This window comes from Bos indicus x Bos taurus, chromosome 6, assembly GCF_003369695.1.
Source record: "Bos indicus x Bos taurus breed Angus x Brahman F1 hybrid chromosome 6, Bos_hybrid_MaternalHap_v2.0, whole genome shotgun sequence".
In the NCBI taxonomy this organism is placed as follows: Eukaryota; Metazoa; Chordata; class Mammalia; order Artiodactyla; family Bovidae; genus Bos; species Bos indicus x Bos taurus.
The window spans coordinates 44,364,962-44,389,902 of NC_040081.1; the positions used below are offsets into that span (position 1 = coordinate 44,364,962).

A 24,941-nucleotide genomic window follows, 5' to 3' on the forward strand; every position below is an offset into this window, starting at 1 on the left:
ATGTAAAATAGCCAGCCAGTAGGTATTTGCTGTGACACAAAGAACTCAACCCAGGGCTCTGTGACAACCTAGACGAGTGGGATGGGGCGGGAGATGGGAGGGAGGTTCAAGAGTGGGGGACATATGTATACCTGTGGCTGATTCATGTTGATGCATGACAGAAATTAGCCCAATACTGTAAAGCAAGTACCTCCCAATGAAATAAAAGAAAAAGATCCTATGGCTATCAAATATTATAGTTCATACCTGTGAATAAATATGCAGACATATAAGTAAAACAAATTTTCATCAAGAGATTAAATAAAGAAGGGGATGAAGGCATCTGAGAATTTTTTGCCTTTTACTTTACTTTTACTTTACATTTTTATGAATGGACATTTCTTGTGTTCCCTGGGGCAAATTACTTAACCTCACCTACATTGCAAAACTTCAGTGAAAAAAACATACACACACACACACACACACACACACACATATATATACACACACACACATATAGTACCTAAAATATTTTGGGAACTACACATGTTATTTTATCACTATATTTGCTTCACATTTTTAACAGAAAAAACTTATCAGGCAGTAATAACAAAAACAAATATTAAGATGAAAAAGTCCCTATTTTCAAAAATTTTTTCCATACCTCAACAGTAAGTTGTCTCTTGGTTAATAATTTTACACAGAAAATGTTGTGAATAATGGAAAAAAGAAAGTCAATATGTAACAGAAACCTTCAACGTCTCTACCTGACTCCAAAACTAAAATATAGCACGAGTAAACAAAGCCAAATATAGTTAGGAGCATGAATCTGAGTATAATCTCTCACTGAAATTACCTTCACTTCTCAGGAATGGGGAAAATGGGACATTCATGTTTGGCAGTGGAGTTCACATGACCGACAAGCCTACTCTCCCAGGTAAAGCCACCTGTTAACTGTAACTAGCAGGGCTTAAAAAAAAAAAAACCCTGCAAGGCTGCATGACAGTAACAAAAGTAACTTAAAATTATTAAATGGGGTAGGGGGTGGGAATCCCAAGCACTTACCAACACTGTAAACTCACTGCTAGAGAAAGTTCTATGAGAAATGGCATTCAGGTGACATAGTAATTACTATACAAATGCCCCACCAAAACATCTCAGAACTTGAGCTTTATTTCAAAGATGAACTCTCCTTCATCTAAGGTAGATGTCACTTACAATACCCGGGTGAATCATAAGTTCACCATCAAAGACCCGAAAAGTTAATATTTTTACTAAAGAGGCCAGATTTACAAGAAAAAAGGCGCAAATCCGTGTCCCTATCATGGGACCACTAATTCCAAGCATTTGAATGGTGCACATACATCATAATATAAGTGAATTCATTCGTTTACAATGTATTTTTTTTCCAATTTCAACTCTGTGAGAGAGATTAAGATGCTAAGTTGCTCCTTAACCAGATGACAAGCAACTTATTGTTGCTTCACAGGAACAAAGAACCAAGTGTTCCCTACTTTACTAACCCAATATAAATGTCATTAAAATAGGCTGTAATGACTCTGAACTAGTCATGTCTGTGTGCTGTATTGGAAAAAGCAAGAGGCAAATCAAAAGATCAAGGTTCTAAATTCAGCTGTAAACTGAAAGGTTGCACAAGCCACCTTAACAACTCTGGATCTCCATTCCCCATCCCTTGAGTGTAAACAATTATACTCTCTTTCAAGTCACTTCCAGGTCTAAAGAGTTTGTGACGTTTAAGGAGCTAAAATTTTGCTGTGTGTGTTGGGGGGAGTGAGGGTCCACTGCCGAAAACGACAAAGTTGACATGTAACACTGCAAACTAAAAAATTTACCAGATTAAAATCTTACGTACTTATACTTCCCGTATTCAATACATGAAAAGATATCAAAAAGTACACCCTATCCTGGCTTATACTCCCCAGACACCTCAATCAACCCAAAGGAAGGACTCTGAGTGAAGAGAAATTCAAAAAAGTTATACACACTTGACACAGCGATTCTGCACAAGTATACACACAATAATAGGCAAAATTATGCAAAGTATTGAAGGTATCCAGACTTTCAAGTCTCTGCCTGAATTATTCAAATAAATTTCTGTACATCAGGGAAGAAAGTACACACTGAACAAAAACTTATTTTCATGCAATTGCGAAAGTCAATTGTTAAATTCCTCTGCATCTTGAAGAAAAGGCTGAGTAGAAAGAAATCTGAAAACACCTGTGTATTTCAACTCCCAAGCAATTTCCCCAAGGGCGACATTTTGCCGTTTTAACTACTAGACACTTTTGAAATGGGTCTTGTTTTAAAAGCTCCTTACGAAGGAGGGCGGGGAAGAGGGACAGAAAACAAGAACTCACAGGAAAAAGAGAGAGAGAAAGACTATCTTCTAATATCTATCCCAGGGATAACCCTGTAACTACTGTTTCGGCCAAAGCAGGAAATAAAGGAGATGGCGGGAGCGTGGGCAGAGAGCGGAAGTTTGCCTCGTACCTACTTTGAAGTGTTTGAATGGACCGAGGCACGCGCTCTCCCGCCAAAGTATAAACTCAGCGGCCTCAAATCACCAGCTGCTGCCCAAAAGGTATATTCCACAGTTTCTATTCTCAAGGCGGGCCCTCTACTCTCCGCCGGTAACTCCTCGTCTGCACGCCTCACTCAACTTCCACCACCTCCACCCCCGCCTACACCAGAATCCACGCGCTTCTCTCACTTTTCGGCCTCCGCTTCTCCCCTTGCTGGGCACTCAACCTCCCGCCAAGGCCCTCTTCCAGACCCCGCTGCCCGAGAAGTACCTAGTGCCCTTGGAAGCGACTACTCCTGCCGCGCCCTCCCCCACTCTCTCCTCCGGATCCAGGCCTTACCGGGAGCCCAGACCACGAGGTCCGCGGTTCCCTCCCGTCCGCTCCCCTCGAAGTGACTCTCGCTCGACTCCGCCCGGGGAGGAGGCGCCCAGTGACCACGCCAGGCCTCTCCGCTCTCCCGACTGGGCGGGCGGCGGCCGCGCCACTCAGCTCCCCGCGCCCTTGCCGGGCCGAACGCCGGGAGTGGCACCGCTCTCCCGTGCCCCGCCGCCAATGACCCAAGCCGAAAGGGAAACAAAGCGTCGGGCCCCGGAGTCCGCTCGGCCTGGCCCTCCCTGGCCCGTCCGCCGCCGGGACCCCAACAAAGCCCGAGCCCTTGCCTCGCGCCCCCGGCCTGGCTTACCCATCGGTCCCCGCACGCTTCTTGCCGGAGGGGTAATCCTCCCCCAGGTCCAACCGGTGTCGCTTAGACATTTTCGAACTCTTCGAGCAGGCGGTTATGAAGGAAGGAAAAAACAAACCCTGGCGGCTCTATCGGCGCAGTCGAGGGCACCTACTAAACTCTGGAGGACCCCCACCCCTCCCGCTACAACAGCCTACACCGTGCGGCCGGAACCAGGAGCTAAAATGGCGGCGGCGACGAGGGCTGGGCCTGCGCGCGCGCTTCCGCGGTATGATGTGCGTGCGTGCGTCTGTAGTGCGCGCGCGCGCAGCGGAGGCGGGAACTCCAGCCCCGCCCTCTGCCTCGTGGGCCCGCCTTTATTCCTCCGTGCCTGTCTTCTCCCTCTTGCCACCACTTTCCGCCCTCTTGCCACCACTTTCCGCCCTCTTGGTGGGTGCTAGGCGGGTTGAGCCTTTGGGTCTTTCATGCCCCTCTGATTTTGGAAATTGAGAAAAGAGAAAGTCTAATCCTGGGTAGGTGGTTCTATCCATCTGTATTACCCTGGCATTAGGGGGACAGAGCTAGGACTGGAACCCAATTATAACTCCAGGTCTGGAACTTGAAACTGCTGAGCTCAGCTGCAGTGAGGAAACTGAATTGAGAAAATTTCAAGACTTACCGTAATCAGTTTTGCCTTTAAAAAAAATTTTTTTTGTATCAGAGTACAGTTGATTTAACATTTTGTCTTAGAAAAGGACAATATGCATTCAGTCTATCGATGTTTTTACTGGAATAGGGAAAGTTGGCAATAAAGGTGTAACTTTTTCTTGCGTGCCTATTATGGAGAAGGCAATGGCACCCCACTCCAGTACTCTTGCCTGGAAAATCCCATGGACAGATGAGCCTGGTAGGCTGCAGTCCATGGGATCGCTAAGTCGAAGACTGAGCGACTTCACTTTCACTTTTTGCTTTCATACATTGGAGAAGGAAATGGCAACCCACTCCAGTGTTCTTGCCTGGAGAATCCCAGGGAAGGTGGAGCCTGATGGGTTGTCGTCTTTGGGGTCGCACAGAGTCAGACACGACTGAAGCGACTTACCTACCTCTAGGGATTCTTGCCCACGGTGGTAGATATAATGGTCATCTGAATTAAATTCACCCATTCCAGTCCATTTTAGTTCAGTTCAGTCGCACAGTCGTGTCTGACTCTTTGCGACCCCATGGATTGCAGCACGCAAGGCCTCCCTGTACATCACCAACTCCCGGAGTTCACTCAAACTCACGTCCATCGAGTCGGTGATGCCATCCAGCCATCTCATCCTCTGTCGTCCCTTTCTCCTCCTGCCCCCAATCCCTCCCAGCATCAGAGTCTTTCCCAATGAGTCAACTCTTCGCATGAGGTGGCCAAAGTACTGGAGTTTCAGTTTTAGCGTCATTTCTTCCAAAGCACATCCAGGACTGATTTCCTTTAGAATGGACTGGTTGGATCTCTTTGCAGTCCAAGGGACTCTCAAGAATCTTCTCCAACACCACAGTTCAAAAGCATCAATTCTTCGGCGCTCAGTCTTCTCCATAGTCCAACTCTCACATCCATACATGACTACTGGAAAAACCATAGCCTTGACTAGACGGACCTTTATTGGCAAAGTAATGTCTCTGCTTTTGAATATACTATCTAGGTTGGTCATAACTTTCCTTCCAAGGAGTAAGCGTCTTTTAATTTCATGGCTGCAGTAACCATCTGCAGTGATTTTGGAGCCAGAAAAATAAAGTCTGACACTGTTTCCACTGTTTCCCCATCTATTTCCCATGAAATGATGGGACCAGATGCCATGATCTTAGTTTCCTGAATGTTCAGCTTTAAGCCAACTTTTTAACTCTCCTCTTTCACTTTCATCAAGAGGCTTTTTAGTTCCTCTTCACTTTCTGCCATAAGGCTGGTGTCATCTGCATATCTGAGGTTATTGATCTTTCTCCCGACAATCTTGATCACAGCTTGTGCTTCTTCCAGCCCAGCGTTTCTCATGGTGTACTCTGCATATAAGTTAAATAAGCAGGGTGACAATATACAGCCTTGATGTACTCCTTTTCCTATTTGGAACCAGTCTGTTGTTCCATGTCCAGTTCTACCTGTTGCTTCCTGACCTGCATATAGGTTTCTCAAAAGGCAGGTTAGGTAGTCTGATATTCCCATCTCTTTCAGAATTTTCCACAGTTTACTGTGATCCACACAGTCAAAGGCTTTGGCATAGTCTCTAAAGCAGAAATAGATGTTTTTCTGAAACTCTCTTGCTTTTGCAATGATCCAGCGGATTTTTGGCAATTTGATCTCTGGTTCCTCTGCCTTTTCGAAAACCAGCTTGACCCCCTCATCCCCCGCTCTCGTCCATTTTAGTTAGCTGATTTTTAAAATGTCAATGTTCACTCTTGCCATCTCCTGTTTGACTGCTTCCAATTTGCCTTGATTCTGGGACCTAACATTCCAGGTTCCTATGCAATATTGCTCGTTACAGCATCAGGCATTATGTCCATCACCAGTCACATCCACAACTGGGTGTTGGTTTTGCCTTGGTTCAGTCTCTTCATTCTTTCTGGAGTTAGTTTATTGATCTCGAGTAGCATATTGGGCACCTACCAACCTGGGGAGTTCATCTTTCAGTGTCCTATATTTTTTGCCTTTTCATACTGTTTATGGGGTTCTCAAGGCAAGAATACTGAAGTGGTTTGCCATTCCCTTCTCCAGTGGACCATGTTTTGTCAGAACTCTCCACTATGACCCATCTGTCTTGGGTGGCCCTACATGGCATGGCTCATAGTTTCGTTGAGTTAGACAAGGTTGTGGTCCATGTGATCAGATTGGTTAGTTTTCTGTGATTGTGTTTAGTTCTAGAAGGTCTTGTAGGTCCATAGTCAACAAAAGAGTCCGAACTGCAGTATTTGGGTGCAGTCTCAAAAACGGCAGAATGATCTCTGTTCATTTCCAAGGCAAACCATTCAATATCACAGTAACCCAAGTCTATGCCCTGACCAGTAATGCTGAAGAAGCTGAAGTTGAATGGTTCTATGAAGACCTACAAGACCTTCTAGAACTAACACCCAAAAAAGATGTCCTTTCCATTATTGGGGACTAGAATGCAAAAGTAGGAAGTCAAGAACTATCTGGAGTAACAGACAAATTTGGCCTTGGAGTACAAAATGAAGCAGGGCAAAGGCTTAAAGAAAACACACTGGTCATAGCAAACACCCTCTTCCAATAACACATGAGAAGACTCTATACATGGACATCACCAGATGGTCAATACTGAAATCAAATTGATTATATTCTTTGCAGCCAAAGATGGAGAAGCTCTATACAATCAGTAAAAACAAGACCAGGAGCTGACTGTGGCTCAGATCGTGAAATCCTTATTGCCAAATTCAGACTTAAGTTGAAGAAAGTATGGAAAACCAGTAGACCATTAAGATATGACCTAAATCAAATCCCTTACGATTATACAGTGGAAGTGACAAATAGATTCAAAGAACTAGATCTGATAGAGTGCCTAAAGAACTATGAACTGAGGTTCATGACATTGTACAAGAAGCGGTGATCAAGACCATCCCCAAGGAAAATATAAAAAGGCAAAATGGTTGTCTGAAGAGGCCTTACAAATAGCTATGAAAAGAAGAGAAGTGAAAGGCAAAGGAGAAATAGGAAAGATATACCAATTTGAATCAGTTCAGTTCAGTCACTCAGTTGTGTCTGACTCTTTGCAACCCCATGGACTGCCACGCCAGTTCCCCCTGTCCATCACCAATTCCTGGAGTTTACTCAAACTCATGTCCATTGAGTAGGTGATGCCATCCAACCATCTCATCCTCTGTTGTCAATGCAGAGTTTCAAAGAATAGCAGGGAGAGATAAGAAAGACTTCCTCATTGATCAATGCAAAGAAATAGAGGAAAACAATAGAATGGGAAAGACTAGAGATCTCTTTTTTAAAAAATAAAGATACCAAGGGCATTTTTCATGCAAAGATGGGCACAATAAAGGACAGAAATGGTGTGGACCTAACAGAAGCAGAAAATATTAAGAAGAGGTGGCAAGAATACACAGAAGAACTATACAAAAAAGATCTTCATGACTCACATAATCACGATGGTGTGATCACTCACCTAGAGCCAGACATCCTGGACTGTGATGTCAAGTGGGCCTTAGGAAGCATCACTGCAAACAAAGCTAGTGGAGGTGATGGAATTCCAGTTGAGCTATTTCAAATCCTAAAAGATGGTGCTATCTTCGACAAAGGAGGCAAGAATATACAATGGAGAAAAGACAATCTCTTTAACAAGTGGTGCTTGGAAAACTGGTTAACCACTTGTAAAAGAATGAAACTAGAACACATTCTAACACAATAAACAAAAATAAACTCAAAATGGATTAAAGATCTAAACGTAAGACCAGAAACTATAAAACTTCTAGAGGAGAACATAGGCAAAACACTCTCCGACATACATCACAGCAGGATCCTCTATGACCCACCTCTCAGTATATTGGAAATAAAAGCAAAAATAAATAGATGGGACCTAATTAAAATTAAAAGCTTCTGCACTACAAAGGAAACTATAAGCAAGGTGAAAAGACAGCCTTCAGAATGGGAGAAACTAATAGCAAATGAAGCAACTGACAAAGAATTAATCTCAAAAATATACAAGCAACTCCTGCAGCTCAATTCCAGAAAAATAAACGACCCAATAAAAAAATGGGCCAAAGAACTAAACAGACATTTCTCCAAAGAAGACATACAGATGGCTTACAAACACATGAAAAGATGCTCAAGAGAAATGCAAATCAAAACCACTATGAGGTACCATTTCATGCCAGTCAGAATGGCTGCTATCCAAAAGTCTACAAGCAATAAATGCTGGAGAGGGTGTGGAGAAAAGGGAACCCTCTTACACTGTTGGTGGGAATGCAAACTAGTACAGCCACTGTGGAGAACAGTGTGGAGATTCCTTAAAAAACTGGAAATAGAACAGCCATATGACCCAGCAAACACACTGCTGGGCATACATATTGAGGACACCAGAATTGAAAGAGACACGTGTACCCCAATGTTCATTGCAGCACTGTTTATAATAGCCAGGACATGGAAGCAACCTAGATGTCCATCAGCAGATGAATGGATAAGAAAGCTGTGGTACATATACATAATGGAGTATTACTCAGCCATTAAAAAGAATACATTTGAATCAGTTCTAATGAGGTGGATGAAACTGGAGCCTATTATACAGAGTGAAGTAAGCCAGTAAGAAAAACACCAATGGAGTATACTAACGCATATATATGGAATTTAGAAAGATGGTAACGATAACCATGTATTCGAGATAGCAAAAGAGACACAGATGTATAGAACAGTCTTCTGGACTCTGTGGGAGAGGTTCAAGGTGGGATGATTTGGGAGAATGGCACTGAAACATGTGTATTATCATACGTGAAATGGATCGCCAGTCCAGGTCCAATGCATGATACAGGGTGCTCAGGGCTGGTGCACTGGGATGACCCAGAGGGATGGGATGGGGAGAGAGGTGGGAGGAGGGTTCAGGGTGGGGAACACATGTACACCCGTGGCAGATTCATGTCAATGTATGGCAAAACCAATACAATATTGTAAAGTAATTCAGTTCAGTTCAATTCAGTTACTCAGTCGTGTCCAACTCTTTGAGACCCCATGAATCGCAGCACGCCAGGCCTCCCTGTCCATCACCAATTCCCAGAGATTACACAAACTCATGTCTATTGAGTCGGTGATGCCATTGAGCCATCTCATCCTCTGTCATCCCCTTCTCCTCCTGCCCCCAATCCCTCCCAGCATCAGGGTCTTTTCCAATGAGTCAACTCTTCCCATGAGGTGGCCAAAGTATTGGAGTTTCAGCCCTAGCATCAGTCCTTCCAATGAACACCCAGGACTTATCTCCTTCATAATGGACTGTTTGGTTCTCCTTGCAGTCCAAGGGACTCTCAAGAGTCTTCTCCAACACCACAGTTCAAAAGCATCAATTCTTCGGCGCTCAGCTTTCTTCACAGTCCAACTCTCACATCCATACATGACCACTGGAAAAACTATAGCCTTGACTAGACGGACCTTTGTTGACAAAGTAATATCTCTGCCGTTTAATATGCTATCTAGGTTGGTCATAACTTTCCTTCCAAGGAGTAAGCGTCTTTTAATTTCATTGCTGCAATCACCATCTGCAGTGATTTTGGAGCGAGGAAAAATAACGTCAGCCACTGTTTCCCCCATGTATCTGCCATGAAGTGATGGGACCGGAATCCATGATTCTGGTTGGTCATAAATTTCCTTCCAAGGAGTAGGCGTCTTTTAATTTCATGGCTGCATTGGCCTCCAATTAAAATAAATAAATTTATATTTTTTAAAAAAGGATTTCAGCACCGTTGTAGCAAATAAAAATAAATAAATAAATAAAAGATGGTGCTGTGAAAGTGCTGCAGTCAATATGCCAGCAAATTTGGAAAACTCAACAGTGGCCACAGAACTGGAAAAGGTCAGTTTTCATTCCAATCCCAAAGAAAGGCAATGCCAAATAATGCTCAAACTGCCACACAATTGCGCTCATCTCATATGCTAGCAACGGAGAAGGCAATGGCACCCCACTCCAGTACTCTTGCCTGGAAAATCCCTTGGATGGAGGAGCCTGGTGGGCTGCAGTCCATGGGGTCGCTAAGAGTCAGACACGACTGAGCGACTTCACTTTCACTTTTCACTTTCATGCATTGGAGAAGGAAATGGCAACCCACTCCAGTGTTCTTGCCTGGAGAATCCCAGGGATGGAGGAGCCTGGTGGGCTGCCGTCTGTGGGGTCGCACAGAGTTGGACACGACTGAAGCGACTTAGCAGCAGCAGCAGCATATGCTAGCAAAGTAATGCTCAAAATTCTCCAAGCCAGGCTTCAACAGTATGTGAACCATGAACTTCCAGATGTTCAAGCTGGTTTTAGAAAAGACAGAGGAACCAGATATCAAATTGCCAACATCTGCTGGATCATCAAAAAAGCAAGAGAATTCCAGAAAAACATCTATTTCTCCTTTATTGACTATGCCAAAGCCTTTGACTGTGTGGATCACAACAAACAGTGGAAAATTCTGAAAGAGATGGGAGTACCAGACCACTTGATTTGCTTCCTGAGAAATCTGTATGCAGGTCAAGAAGCAACAGTTAGAACTGGACATGGAACAACAGACTGGTTCCAAATAGGAAAAGGAGTATGTCAAGGCTGTATATTGTCACCCTGCTTATTTAACTTCTATGCAGAGTAGTACATCATGAGAAATGCCAGGTGGATGAAGCACAAGCTGGAATCAAGTTTGCCAGGAGAAATATCAATAACCTCAGATATGCAGATGACCACCCTTATGGCAGAAAGTGAAGAAGAACTAAAGAGCCTCTTGATGAAAGGGATAGAGGAGAATGAAAACGTTGGGTTAAAACTGAACGTTTAGAAAACTAAGATCATGGCATCCTGTCCCATCACTTCATGGCAAATAGGTGGGGAAACAGTGGAAACAGTGTCAGACTTTATTTTTGGGGGCTCCAAAATCACTGCAGATGGTGACTGCAGCCATGAAATTAAAAGACGCTTACTCCTTGGAAGGAAAGTTATGACCAACCTAGACAGCATATTAAAAAGCAGAGACATTACTTTGCCCAGAAATGTCTGTCTAATCAAAGCTATGGTTTTTCCAGTAGTCATGTATGGATGTGAAAGTTGGACTCTAAAGAAAGCTGAGCGCCGAAGAATTGATGCTTTTGAACTGTGGTGTTGGAGAAGACTACTGAGAGTCCCTTGGACAGTATGGAGATCCAACCAGTCCATCCTAAAGGAAATCAGTGCTGAATATTCATTGGAAGGACTGATGCTGAAGCTGCAATACTTTGGACATGTTATGTGAAGAATTGACTCATTTGAAAAGACCTTGATTCTGGGAAAGATTGAAGTTGGGAGGAGATGCGACGGACCTGAGTTTGAGTAAACTCCGGCCGGGAGTTGGTGATTGACAGGGAAGCCTGGTGTGCTGCAGTCCATGGGGTCACAAAGAGTTGGATACGACTGAGTGACTGAACTGAACTGAAATACTATATACTGCTGTTCTCATTCTTACAGTAACCCTGCAAAGTTGGTGTTATTTTATAGACATAGATACTGAGGCTGAGAGAGGTTTTGTCACACAGCCTTTACAGCTGTCTCTACAGCCATGGCAAACTGTTGGGGTAGAATGACTATGACTTTTGTGACTCTCTCCCCTCTAAGAACCTATCTCCTTGCTCAGTTACATTCATTTCCCAGAAGAAGTAGTCAAGGAAAAGATCTGTAAACCAACCCAAGCCAGGTGAGTATAAAAAAAAGACACATTTTTCATTTTCACCCAGACCTGTATTAAACAATGTATTCACTGTTTTGTTCTACTACCTTCTTCCATTTTCCAGGCAACTTCATAATTCCATCTTCCCAAAACTTTTTATCTTTTTGAGCAGAAACTGTTCCATGTACCTTGTACAGTCTTTTAGGGAATTGAAATTTTTTTCCATTATGAGAATTTTGTAAAGGCCAAAATAAATGGAAATCCAAAGGGACAGTGGCTGGTGAATATGGCAGATGAATGAGAACTTCCCAACCAAGCTGTAACAGTTTTGCCTGTCATCAAAGACATATGTGGTCTTGCCTTATCCTAATGGAAAATTATGCATTTTCTGTTGACTAAGTGGAGTGCTGCTTTAAGTTGTTCTAATTGGGAGCAGTACTTGTTGGAAATCATAATTTGTTTTTCTGGGAAGAGCTCATAATAGAGCATCCCTTCTCAATCTTACTAAATACACAACATCACCTTCTTTGGATGAAGACCAGCCTTTGATGTGGTTGTTAGTGGTTTATTTTGCTTGCCCAATGATTTCTTCCTTTCAATATGATTGTACAGTATCCACTTTTCATCTCCCATCACAATCTGTTTTAAAATAGAACATTTTCATTATGTTTATGTAAAGAATTGTTTGCAGAAATACAATCAAGAAGGTTTCCCCGCCTGCACCCCACCCCCCAGCTTCACTTATGTGGAACCCAAACATCAAAGCATTGAGCATAACTAAGCCGGTGCAAATGATTTTCAGTATTTAATTTGGATATTTTGAGTATGTTGGCTTCCTCCTGCATGGTATAACATTGATTCTTCTCAATGTCTCGATCTCCATCAACTTCAGCTGGTCTACCTAACCATGGAGCGTAGTCCAGTGATAAATAACTTCACAAGCCACTTCAACAGATTTTTCTTCATATACTGTACAAATCATTTTTGCATTTCAGTTGTGTTTCTACTTTTCTTGAAATAACAAAATACAATATGCCCAAAATGTTGCCTTTTTTCTTCCATCAGCAATATTAAAATGGCTACACAAAAATTCATCAGTTTTGATGTTTTTTTTAAATGCATGCTGATCTGACAGCTGTCACAATACAATCTAACAAAATTGTTATGAATGATGTTAAAGACAACTAAGCACTATTAGAGCCATCTTACAGAAGAAAATGAATGAACCTTTTGGCCAACCCAATATTTTGTGCAATGGTCATATGGATGCCCTGGAAGACCATATTTGGGTTCTTATCCAATCCTCAGAATTGTAATCTTTTTTTTTTTTTTTTTTGGTACCAAATCTACTTTCCAAGATCACCATGAAGAAAAGTTAATATCTTCATTTATAAAATATTCAGTACAACTTTCTACCCTGAAAGTACATTAACAATATATTGAGTTTTTTTTGAGAGCGTGATGCAAAATCTCTGAATTGCAAACCTAAGAGGGTATCTAGCTTATTTTCTCTTTCTGCTTCATTTTCAAATGAAGAAGCCTAAGCCATAGGTTATGACCAAGTTCACCAATTAGTATCAAAGTCAGAATTAAAACCCATATCTCATTCTCATAATTCCAGGCTCGGGTCTCCAGTTTCCCAGTTTGAGGGCTACTATATAAGTGCTCTAAAATTTTTCAGAAATGATGAGGGAAAAATTAGAACTCTACCTGAAGAAATGTTCCACCATAAGAGGCATCAGCCTCTCATGAATGTGCAAGGAAATTTGGCAAAGGAGGAACTGAAATCAAGGTGATAAGACTTCTTCCTTAGGTCTAGTGTGTTTAAAGAAAACTAATCAATGGTGTTATGACCTGAATGACTGGAGAGAGGCCATTTTTCCTTAAGGATAATGGCCTTCCTGGAATCTACAAGGGGAGCAAGGGTCCAGAATCTCCCAGGGTGTTTACACTCTCTGTGAGGAGGAGGAGAATTCTGGGTCTGAGTGATTCGCCATGGATTTTTAGGCAAAACAGTCCTTGGGAAGGAGAAGATCTGTCCTCTAGCTCCCTTCCAGCTTTCTGGAAATGTTGCCAGAGGATATTTCCATTACTTTTATTCTACCAAAAAACTCTAGTCTATTTGTTCTATGGCCTGAATTTACTCACCCAGAGGGAATGTCTTCTGCAGCTAACCAGCTCCAGCTGTCAAGCCAGAGGTGTCTCTCAACCTAAATTAATAAGTAATATTCACCAACACATATAAAGCACTTATCAGGTTCCATTGGATCCTTATAACAACATTAAACTGGGTGCTGTGAATTAGACATGTTTGACAGGTTAAACACAGGTGCTTTGTTTACAGGTGAGGAAACTGATGTACCAAGAGGCTGAATATTGTGGCCAAGATGACAGTTTTGGATTCATCCCAGGACAGTCCATGTGCTTCAGGGGTATGCAGTACTGCTGCTAATAAATAGGTATTCTCATCCCACATTATTCTCCTAGAATTTGGTTATTGAGTTAGGTTTCCCAAGTCAGACAAACTCAATGTGAACTGATAATCTGAAGTTTCTACATTGTTGAAGGTAAGGACATATTTACAGAGCTCTCAATAGAGGAATCAGAATTTAAAACACTTGAACTCCATCTGCTTCCAGAGCCATATGATTTTAGCCACTAACCTGCATCAATATTGTCTATCCTTAATTACTTCATTTACTTATTCACTCAACAAATATTAAACTCTCATGCCACATTGAATTAAGTGCTGGGAAAAGGGGAAGAACAAAATAGCCATAGTTCCTGCCTTCATGACACTTACCAGAAGGAGAAAGACAGGCACTAAACAGCTAAACACACAGGTAACTATGTCTGGTAAGTATTTTTAGGCCATCTAAAGGGCACAAGTACTATGAGAGCGTGTAACAGGTGGCCCTTATCTAGAGTGAAGGTTAGGGAAGACCTCTCTGAGAAACAGACATTTAAAGACCTAAAAATCAGTAAAAATTGGCCAGGTAAAGAGGTAGGGAAGCATTTCCAGGTAGAGGAAGCAGCCTGTGAAAAGACTCTAAAACTTTAAAAAGTCAGGTGCAATCCACGGAAAGGCAATGCCAAATAATTGCACTCATTTCACATGCTAGCAAGTTTATGCTCAAAATCCTTCAAGTTAGGCTTCAGCAGTACATGAACTGAGAACTTCCAGATGTTCAAGCTGGGTTTAGAAAAGGCAGAGGAAGCAGAGATCAAATTGTCAACATCCATTGGATCATAGAAAAAGCAAAAGAATTCCAGAAAGATATCTGCTTCATTGACTACACTAAAACCTTTGACTGTGTGGATCACAACAAACTGGAAAATTCTTAAAGAGAAGGGAATAACCCGACCACCTTACTTGCTTCCTGAGAAAGCTGTATGCAGGTCAAGAAGCAACAGTTAGAGCAGGACATGGACAAATGGACTGGTTCAAAATTGGGAAAGAGTACATCAAAGCTGTATATTGTCACCCTGCTTATTTAACTTATATGCAGAGTACATCATGCAAACTGCTGGGCTGGATGAATCACAAGCTGGAGTCAAGACTGATGGGAGAAATATCAGCAACCTCAGATATGCAGAGGATACCACTCTAAAGAGGAGAGTGAAAAAGCTGGCTTAAAACTCAACATTCAGAAAACTAAGATCATGATATCTGGTCCCATCACTTCATGGCAAACAAAAGGGGGAAAAGTAGAAGCAGTGACGGATTTTATTTTCTTGGGCTTCAAAATCACTGCAGACAGTGACTGCAGCCATGAAATTAAGACACTTGCTTCTTGGAAGGAAAGCTATGACAAATCTAGCATATTAAAAAGCAGAGATGTCACTCTGTCGACAAAGGTCTGTATAATCAAAGCTATGGTTTTTCTAGTAGTTGTGTACAGATATGAGAGTTGGACTATAAAGAAGGATGAGCACCAAAGAATTAATGCTTTTGAATTATGGTGCTGGAGAAGACTCTTGAAAGTCCCTTCGACAGCAAGATCAAACCAATCGATCCTAAATAAAATCAACCTTGAATATTCAAAGGACTGTTGCTGAAGCTGAAATTCTAATACTTTGGCCACCTGATGCAAAAATCCGACTCACTGGAAAAGACCCTGATGCCGGGAAAGATTTAAAGCAAAAGGAGAAGGGGGTGACAGCAGATGAAATGGTTAGATAGCATCACTGACTCAATGGACATGAATTTGAGCAAACTCCAGGGGATAGTGAAGGACAGGGAAGCCTGTGTGCTACAGTCCCTGGGGTCGCATAGAGTTGGAGGTGACTTAACGACTGAGCATAACCCACAGACAGAGAGAACATGAGTGCAGTGAGATGAGAAAGACATGATCCTGCAGATTCAAGAAGGGGCCGTTTCACACAAAGCCTAAGTTGTTGTGCTAAGGATATTAAGACTATCCATCCCCAGGGCAATAGGAAGACGTCAAAAAGATTTAATTGGGAAAATGATATGATCACTTGTGAGGATTTGCCAGGATCAACCAGCCAATCTCGCTCTTTGACTCTTTGAATTCTCTTTAGGGGCAAAATGTTTACAAATCCAAAAGAATCTTCAGTTCTTTGTTTAATCACTCTGCTCACTACCATTTAGTAGAAGGAGTTACAAAGTGTAGCAAGCACTGTGACTTGCCTGGTAATTCTGCTTCAAGATTGAACAGCATCCCTCAGTTTCTAGGAATGCTACCTGGCCATAACCTTCAGCTATCTGCTCTCTTCAGGAATTGCCTTGGTTAAAGAGAGCTGCCCAAGGGCAGCTTGAAGACGTCATGGAACTATAAACGTCTGATCCGCCTGCGCAACTTGGAACAACAGTGAGCTTCAGAGCATCAGAACTCCCTGTGGGATCAGCTGAGGTTGGTATCATTTAGAATGTTATCTCTTGTCCTGCCGTGTATTTTGGCCACTTAAGCACCCAGAGTTAGCTCAAAACCCATGATTTAAGGTCACAGTGTCCAATAAGACTGCCCTTACTCCAGATGTTATCCACAGGCTCAGGGACCCATAGGCCACCTGTACTTCTGACTGACAAGCTACAATTTTGGGATTTCCCACAACCTTCTCAGGTTCAGTAATTTGAGGGAATAATGATTCACAGGACTCAAGAATGTGCTACACTTATGACTACAATTTTGTTATAAAGAGTACACATCAGAACTAGCCAAATGAAGAGATACCTGGGGTGAAGTCTGGAAAGGTCCTGAACATAGAGCTTCTGTGCCCTCTCTCTATGGAGTCAGGACATCTCACCCTCCTGACACATCAATGTGTTGTTCATAAAGCAAGAAGCTCCACTGACTTCAGTGTCCTGACTTTTTATTGGGGTTTCATTACACAACCATAACTGATTGAATCACTGGCCCCATGACTGAACTCAGTCTCCAGTTTCCTTTACCTCCCTAGATGTCCAGAACTTGGGTTGATATCACATGGCTGAAAGTCTCAACTCTTTAACCACATGGTTGGTCTTTCTTGGCATGACCAACCTTCATCCTGAATCATCTCATTAGCATAAACTCAGGTGTGGTCCAAGGACCCACTATAAATAACAAACTCACTCCTGTCCCATTGGAAATTCCAGTGGTTTAGAAGTTACCTCCCAGGAACCAGGGACAAAAGCCAGTCAAATTATTATGCAACAGCCTCATAACCTAATTTTTCACTCTGTCTGATCCTACTCTTATGCCTTTCCTTGCACTAGTGTTCTTAATACACTTCCAGAACACTGATCTTTGCTTCAGAGTTTACTTTTCATGGAACCTGATTTAAAAGCTTTGGTACCAGAAACGGTCCAAGAAAGCAGATACGATGATTGAATTTTGGAGTTGGCCACCAATTTCACTGGCTTGCAATAAATCAGTGATGGCAGGTGAAACAGAGCTACCACAAAAAAGCAGGACAATTATTAAAGCTTTCTATCATGGTGTACTGGGAAAGATCAGGCACTGTTGCCAAAATATAGGGGAAATAGTATCTATAAGACCCTTGGGATTTGATTGGCTATTGCTAAGTGGACTTGATACTTTGAAGAGAGATTATGAAAGGCTGAGTATGATTAATCTACAATTCAAAGCTCAATGTGAACCCCAGAAGACCTTCTGGAGGCATATAAAGAAGTTCTCATCTCCTGCCGTGGGAAGACAGAGAAAACTGAGGATCATCCTAGGACTTAACTGTAATACTCATAGAAGGCCAAGTGGAAACTTCCAAAGAAGATTAAACTTTCCACTTGGGCAGGTTAGGTCCATTTCAAGCCTGGGAAAGAGTGGGACCCTGACACATGGGATGAGGACATTTAGTTCAATATACATGAAAAATCTTAAATTCTCTACAACCTGCTGGCCTGGCAAAATGCTCCACTGTGTCTATTAAAAGCTAGTGCTCCTGCCTTGTGAGATTCTGAGAGACCTTCTGTGCAAGATAACATGTACCTCCCTCAGGATGCACCCCCACACTCCCTCCTGACCACTAGGCAAAGATTAGAGTTAAGCAACAGACATTCTAAGGCTGATAATATTGGAAAGCAACCCCAAAGAAGTTGTAGAAGCTAGATGACAAGTACCAACAGAAGCCAAGGAAGTATGCATAGGATTGAATTCTGAAGGTTCTGGATAAAAAGAGAAGAGAGAGGTGGAACGTAAGGTCAGATGAGGGAGAATTTTATCCATTTGGGATTACCTTCCCAGGACACAGGCTTTAACACTCAGACAAGAACCCCAAGTAATGGCGTGAACACACTTAAGATGTCATCTAGAAGCAGGGAAAAAGCAATGGCCAGTGCTACACCAAATAAGGTAGAAATGCTGGAACTGCTGTGGTTGACAGTGTAAGGGGGGGATTAAACAGCTCAGATAAATGAGCATGCTAGAGCAAAAATCCTTATATAGAACTGGAAAACTAAGAAGAAGAATATATTTCACAGAAAAGTCCAGAGGATATACCACTTACCAAATCAAAAAGAAATTTTCTAGTGAGAGGCGACAACATCACTCATAAATTCAGTGGTGACTCTCTTTGGAGTCCAGGGCTGCAGGTAGAAGATGACATTTCAGTACTGGGCTTCCTGAGAGAGGTAGAGACACTAGGACCCTGTAACACAGGGATCTTATGGTGACATTTAAATATCCGAAACCAAGTGGATGCTACAAGGCAGGAGTGCAGTCAAAGGGGCCTGACCCACAAAATTATAGAGATGGTAAATAGAACAAGGCATCTAGGACAAAATAGATGGGCAACCATCAAACGAAGTCCTCAATCTGAACAACTCAAATAAATCAAGGATGGAAGATCAAGAAGTCGAAGAAAGTCGCCACAGTGAAAACTTGCCCAATTTCTGGACCTGAACTATGTCAAAACCCAAATTCTTCACAATGAATAAAACAAAGCAGAAAGATGAGTTTATTGAAAGGCTTTTGACCTGCAAGCTGGGACACTCAAGGTAACCAAGAAATGAGTTCAAGTTGCTCAGATTAACGGTTTTATTTTTTGGTGGGGGGTTGGGGAGGATAAATACAGAAGTTATTTAACACTTTTAGTGGACTGGTTGCCTGGGGGTCTTCTGCCTTAGCTCAGGGTAGCTGAGTCCCAGGAATAAGGAAACCTGAAGATGGCATGAACACACTTGGCATTTGACGACTGGCTGGCATCCCCTGCTGATTTCTGAGAAGAGCTATAAATTCGTGCATCTTAAGTTAGGTAAGGTGAATTTAGATAAGTTTCAGTTTTCTTTAACACACCTGAATTAGCCAGCTCCATTTTGTCCCTAACATAAGTGGCTCCATTTTAGTTTTGGATTTACAACCAATTTTTGGACCTGGAATACATTAATTAAAGGAGAAACATGTCCCTGGGGGGAAGGACTACAACACCATAAAAGTGTGCTGCTGCTGCTGCTGCTAAGTCACTTCAATCGTGTCCGACTCTGTGCGACCCCATAGAGTGTACACAGTAATAATTCCCCAGTAATCGAGTCCTTTCCTCAAGGGATCTATAGCCATTTGCTTATGGCAGGGGAAAGAGTACCTAATGTTTGGGGGAAAAGGTACCCAAACATTTCAAGGACAATTGGATGCAGAATTTGAACTGACATTGATACTGAGAGACTCAGTCTTTATGGACTTTGTTAGACTGGGGGCAGAGAGGCTGCTGGGATGGAGGTCTAGCCCAGGTCCAGCTTGTAGTAGTTTTACTGGATTTTCAAACGCACCACTCGTCATGTCCCCACTGTACAAATGTACACTTAAGAGTAGATGTCCTTGGTATTTGCACAGCCCCCCATACTGAATTTTTGGCCTGTAAGGAGTAAGAACTATCATAGTAGGGAACACCAAGTAAAAGCTTATGAAACCATACCCCCCACCTCAGACAAGGTACTAGATAAAAAACAACCTGAGGAGGAATTTCCATCTACACCACTACCATGTGAAGAGCTTAGAAGTTATCACTACTATTCTTAGAAGAAAAAGCTGAACAAATGGAAAGCCACTGGCTTTTATTGAAACCATTAGAACACTGAGGTTGCAGGGTAAACTGCCACCCTGAAGTCTGAAAAGACTGACAAGTTCAGAGAGTCATAGCAAAGATGTGACTGTGAGCAGCAGAAGACTCTGGAGCCTTAAATGGTGGGAACACTCATCTCAGTGGTCGTTTTGACAATCGCTAATGACTGAGTGGGGACTATCTAGAGAGCGAGAAGCTCTGCTGGGCCTCAGTCTTAGTTGTGCTCCCACACCACAGAGAGTTTTACCTCCAAAAATCTCACCAAGTTTTCATAATAAAGAGCCAAGTAGATACCCTTATGCTTCTGGAAGAGATGGAGGAAGAGCAGCCATTGTGAAATATGCCCAGAACATTCTCCATTACAAGAGTTTACTTTCCAGGAGAGAAGACTTTACCAGAGCCTTCTCACCTACGGGAGGGCATTTCTCCCACTCCAACCCCTTCTAGCCTTACTGAATTTTTTTTTTTTTTTTTTTACACTATGAATACTTTTTATTCTCTGTAGTTTTTCAATGGAGCAATATATTGTACTTTTCTCCACATGTCAATAAATATAAATCTACATTGACATTGAATGGCTAAATAATATTCCATTTTCTTATTTGGGGGGGTTTAGGTTTTTTTAAAAAAGATTTATTTATTTGACTGCATCAGGCCTTAGCTGTGGGATGGAGATCTTCATTACATCATGTGGGATCTTTTGTTGTGGTGCATGGACTCTGCTTGTGGCAGTGGGCTCAGCAGTGGTGGCGCAGGCTTAGTCGCTCTGTAGCACGTAGAATCCTAGTCCTCCGACCAGGGATCAAACCCATGTTCCCTGTACTGCAAGGTGGATTCTTAATTACTGGACTACCAAAGAAGTTCCTGGTTTTTTTTTTTTTCTTCATATATATATATATATATATATATATATATTTGAAGTATATTGACTTACAATATTTCAGGTGCACCAGAAGGAGATTTCAGTTACAGATGCATATATATTATTATATATATATATATAAAATATTAAAATATGTATTATTTTTCAGATTATTTTCTATTAGGGGTTATTATAAGATTTTGACTATAGTTTCCCACATTATACTGTAAATCTTTATTGCTTGTTGCATATCTGCTTTTTAAAATTAGAAATCTAGCATTCTATTCATGTTAAGCCAAACAAGTGGAATCAAAATGTCATAAATTTTTTAGTTAAGTAAAAATTCATACATTTTCTAAAATATATATTATAAATACTATTTTTATATATGTATACAAAAACTTTACTACAACACTTGATAAAAGCTTGATAAAGAACATCAACAAACAACAATAAAAAAACAAACAAACCAAGAGATGGGGAAATTGGCAAGCATGAGCATGCATACTTTGTTGTGTCTGACTCTCTGTGATCCTTTGGACTGTGGCCCACCAGGCTCCTTTTGTCCATGGGATTTCACAGGAAGGAATACTGGAGTGAGTTACCATTTTCCTTCTCCAGGGGATCTTCCTGATCCAGGGATTGAACCAGTGTTTCCTGTGTTTCCTGCAATGCAGGCGGATTCTTTACCACTGAGCCACCTGGGAAGCTGGGTAATATAAGTAGAGAGATGGGAACTCTAACAAAGAATGAAAAGGAAATGCTAAAAGTCAAAAATGTTGTAACTGAAATGAAGACTGCATTGCAAAAAATATTAACAGAACTTCTTCAGGGAAAGACATGTATACATCCATGTCCATAAAGCATTTCACAGTAGCCAAAAGGTGGAAATAACCCAAATGTTCAACGATGGATGAATGAATAAAATCTAGTGTACTTATACACAATAGAATTTTATTTAACCTTAATAAGACATGAAAATCAGACCGTCTATAATGTAGATCAATCTTGAAGACATTATGTGGAGTGAAATGAGATGTTGAGAGTTACAGAGATTAATGGTGGTGGAGGTTGCACATAATGTGAATGTATTAAATGCCACAGAACTGTATACTCAAAAAAGGCTGAATCAGCAAATTTTGTATTATCTAATCATCCTTTGGTATCCAAGAGGGAGTGCTTTTGGGACCCCTGTAGGTACCAAAATCCACAGATGCTCAAATCCCTTATATAAAATTATGTAATATTTGCATATAACCTATGTACATCCTCCTGTATGTTTTAAATCATCTCTGCTGCTGCTGCTGCTAAGTTGCTTCAGTCGTGTCCAACTCTGTGTGACCCCATAGATGGCAGCCTGCCAGGCTCCGCCATCCCTGGGATTCTCCAGGCAAGAACACTGGAGTGGGTTGCCATTTCCTTCTCCAATGCATGAAAGTGAAAAGTGAAAGTGAAGTAGCTCAGTCGTGTCCAACTCTTCTCGACCCCATGGACTGTAGCCTACCAGGTTCCTCTGTCCATGGGATTTTCCAAGCAAGAGTACTGGAGTGGGGTGCCATTGCCTGCTCTGAAATCATCTCTAGATTACTTATATTACCTCATACAATGTAAATGCTATGTAAATAGTTGCAAATACAATGTAAATGCTATGCAAATAATTGCCAGAGTGTGGCAAATTTGAGTTTTGCTTTTTGGAAATTTCTAGAACTTATTTTAATATTTTTCATCCACTGTTGATTGAATTTTGTGGATGTGGAACCCACAGATATGGGGGGTCAACTGTATGTATTGTACCATTCATAATTAAAAGGAATGAGAGAAAAAGGTAAATGTGGTTGCCTCCTTAAGAGATGGCTGGGTGATGATTCTCATCATGTTGGTTGGTTATTCTGTTGCTAAGTCATGCCCAACTCTTGCAACCCCATGGACTGTGTAGCCTGCCAGGCTCCTCTGACCATGGGATTCTCCAGGCAAGAATACTCTGTTTAATTCACCATTCTGGCCTTTACAAAATCCAGACAAATCCTGGAAAATGGCAATGGACTATCACAAATCTAACCTAATAGTTAGCAGCTGCTGTGTCAGGTATGTTATCTTTGCTAGAGCAGATTAGTATGGATGCAGGTAGATGATATGTGGCCAGTGATCTGACAAATGGACTCTTTATATCCCTATCAAAAGGAGAATCAGAAATAACTCACATTCTTTGGACTGTGCAACAGTGTCCACTTATAGCCTTGTCCTTAAGCTGTGTTAACTCTCTGTCCTCTGTCATAACATTGTCTAAAGAGACTTGAACCAGCTGGACATCGTGCAGAATATCACACTGATCCAGTAAATAGATTACATCATGCTGGACAAAATGAACAAGAAATTGCTAGGATATTAGCTAATGTTATAAATCAGGTTGTTTCCCCTTCTCAGAAAGCTGGTTGTTATTTACCAGTTATTTACCACTGGTGGTTATTTACGACTCAGTTCACATCTCTTACTGCATGGGGGAATCCTTGATGATCAGTTAATATAGGGAGAAAAAGCCTGAGCTTTACTCAGAAATGGCTCAACTTCATTTGCTGGTGCAAGTTAGAAAAGAGTGATGACTGCCCTGCTGCCCCACCCAATATGGCCTTGAAAGGTAATGGTGAGAAGAATGTCTCCCACCTGGTCAACCACTTTATGTGGAAAGAAAAGTGGCCTGAAATTAGAATACACAGGGACTTGTGGGCAGTGCTGAATAACTTGGCCATCTGGTCAGGGGTCTGGGAGCGGAAAGCTTGGAAGGTTGGAGAACAACTAAAACAAGGGTAAAGCTGTGTGGATGAATACATGGAAGTGAGCACAGAGTATAAAGATCTTAATTTCACATGTTAATGACAGTCAGAGAGCATCACAGGAGAGCTACTAAAAAACCCGCATATCCCAGTTGATACAAGCCAGCCTCTGTCATCAGCCACTCCATTGCTTGCATGATGGGCATGTGAATGGGGTTCCCATGGTAACAGGAATGAAGGTTCTTCATGAATGCAGTGGCACAGGGCTCCCTTAAGGCTGGTTGAGCTACCACCATGACTGAATGTCCAACCTTCTTGCAACAGAAACCAAGAACATAGTCCCTCCAAGAGACCAAGCCACCACTTAAAGACAAGTTAACTACTTTGGTTACCATCTACCCTTTCCCAAGAATAGACATGTTCTAGATGTGGATTTGCTTTTCCTTTTGGCAGTGCCTCACCCAGTACCATTCATTATTCGAGTGCACATAGAATACTTAATCTTCTAGCATGAGATCTCACATACTACTGTGTTACACAAAGGGACCCACTTAAAATTAAAGGGCAGTTGGAATGGGCACATAATGGTGAAAATACATTGTTCACATCACATACTGCAATACCCAGAAGCCACTAGGCTGATAGAAGAGCCAACTCAGAGACAACTCCTTATGAAAGTGGCATGCCATCCTCCACAATGCAGGGCACATTCTAAATAAACGACCCTTATGTGGTGCTGTTTCCCCAAGAGGTAAAATACACAGGCTTAGGAATCAAGAGGTGAAAGCAGAAGTTGTCCTGTTTTCTTTCACTCCTAATGACCCACTTGGGGAATTTGTGCTTCTTATTCTTGAAATTCTGGTTCTGAACAGTCAAGAGTCTTGGTTACTAGAACGGAGTACTTTCACCATGGCCACCACCTGGGCTCTTAAAGCTCCTTATGCCAAAGGATCAGAGAACAAGAAGAGGAATCACCATCCTGGCTAAAATCACCATCCCTAGTCACCAGGAGGACATAAGACTTCTATTAGACAGTAGAGGCAAAAAAATAATAATAATAATAATATGCTTTCCACCCAGGTGATCCATTTGAGCACTTCTTGGTACTGTCTTGTTCAGTTTTGATAGTAAATTGACCAGTGTAGTAGCTCTAGCACGAGAACAGCAGGGTGACCAGGGACTCAGACTCTTAAAGAGTTGAGAGTCTGGATCATACTACCAGGTAAGCCACCAGGACGCCAGAG

The 24,941-nt window shown here is 41.9% G+C and overlaps 1 protein-coding gene across 1 annotated transcript in view; it reads right to left on the reverse strand.

The window, feature by feature from the left end:
* The window catches only part of DHX15 (DEAH-box helicase 15), a 53,972-nt gene extending 50,520 nt beyond the window's left edge, over positions 1-3,452 (reverse strand). The window contains exon 1 of the mRNA XM_027544184.1: positions 3,205-3,452. Coding sequence (XP_027399985.1) covers positions 3,205-3,275 — 71 coding nt within the window. The 5' untranslated portion in view covers positions 3,276-3,452. The remainder of the gene's footprint in view (positions 1-3,204) is intronic.
* Positions 3,453-24,941: the final 21,489 nt, after the last annotated feature.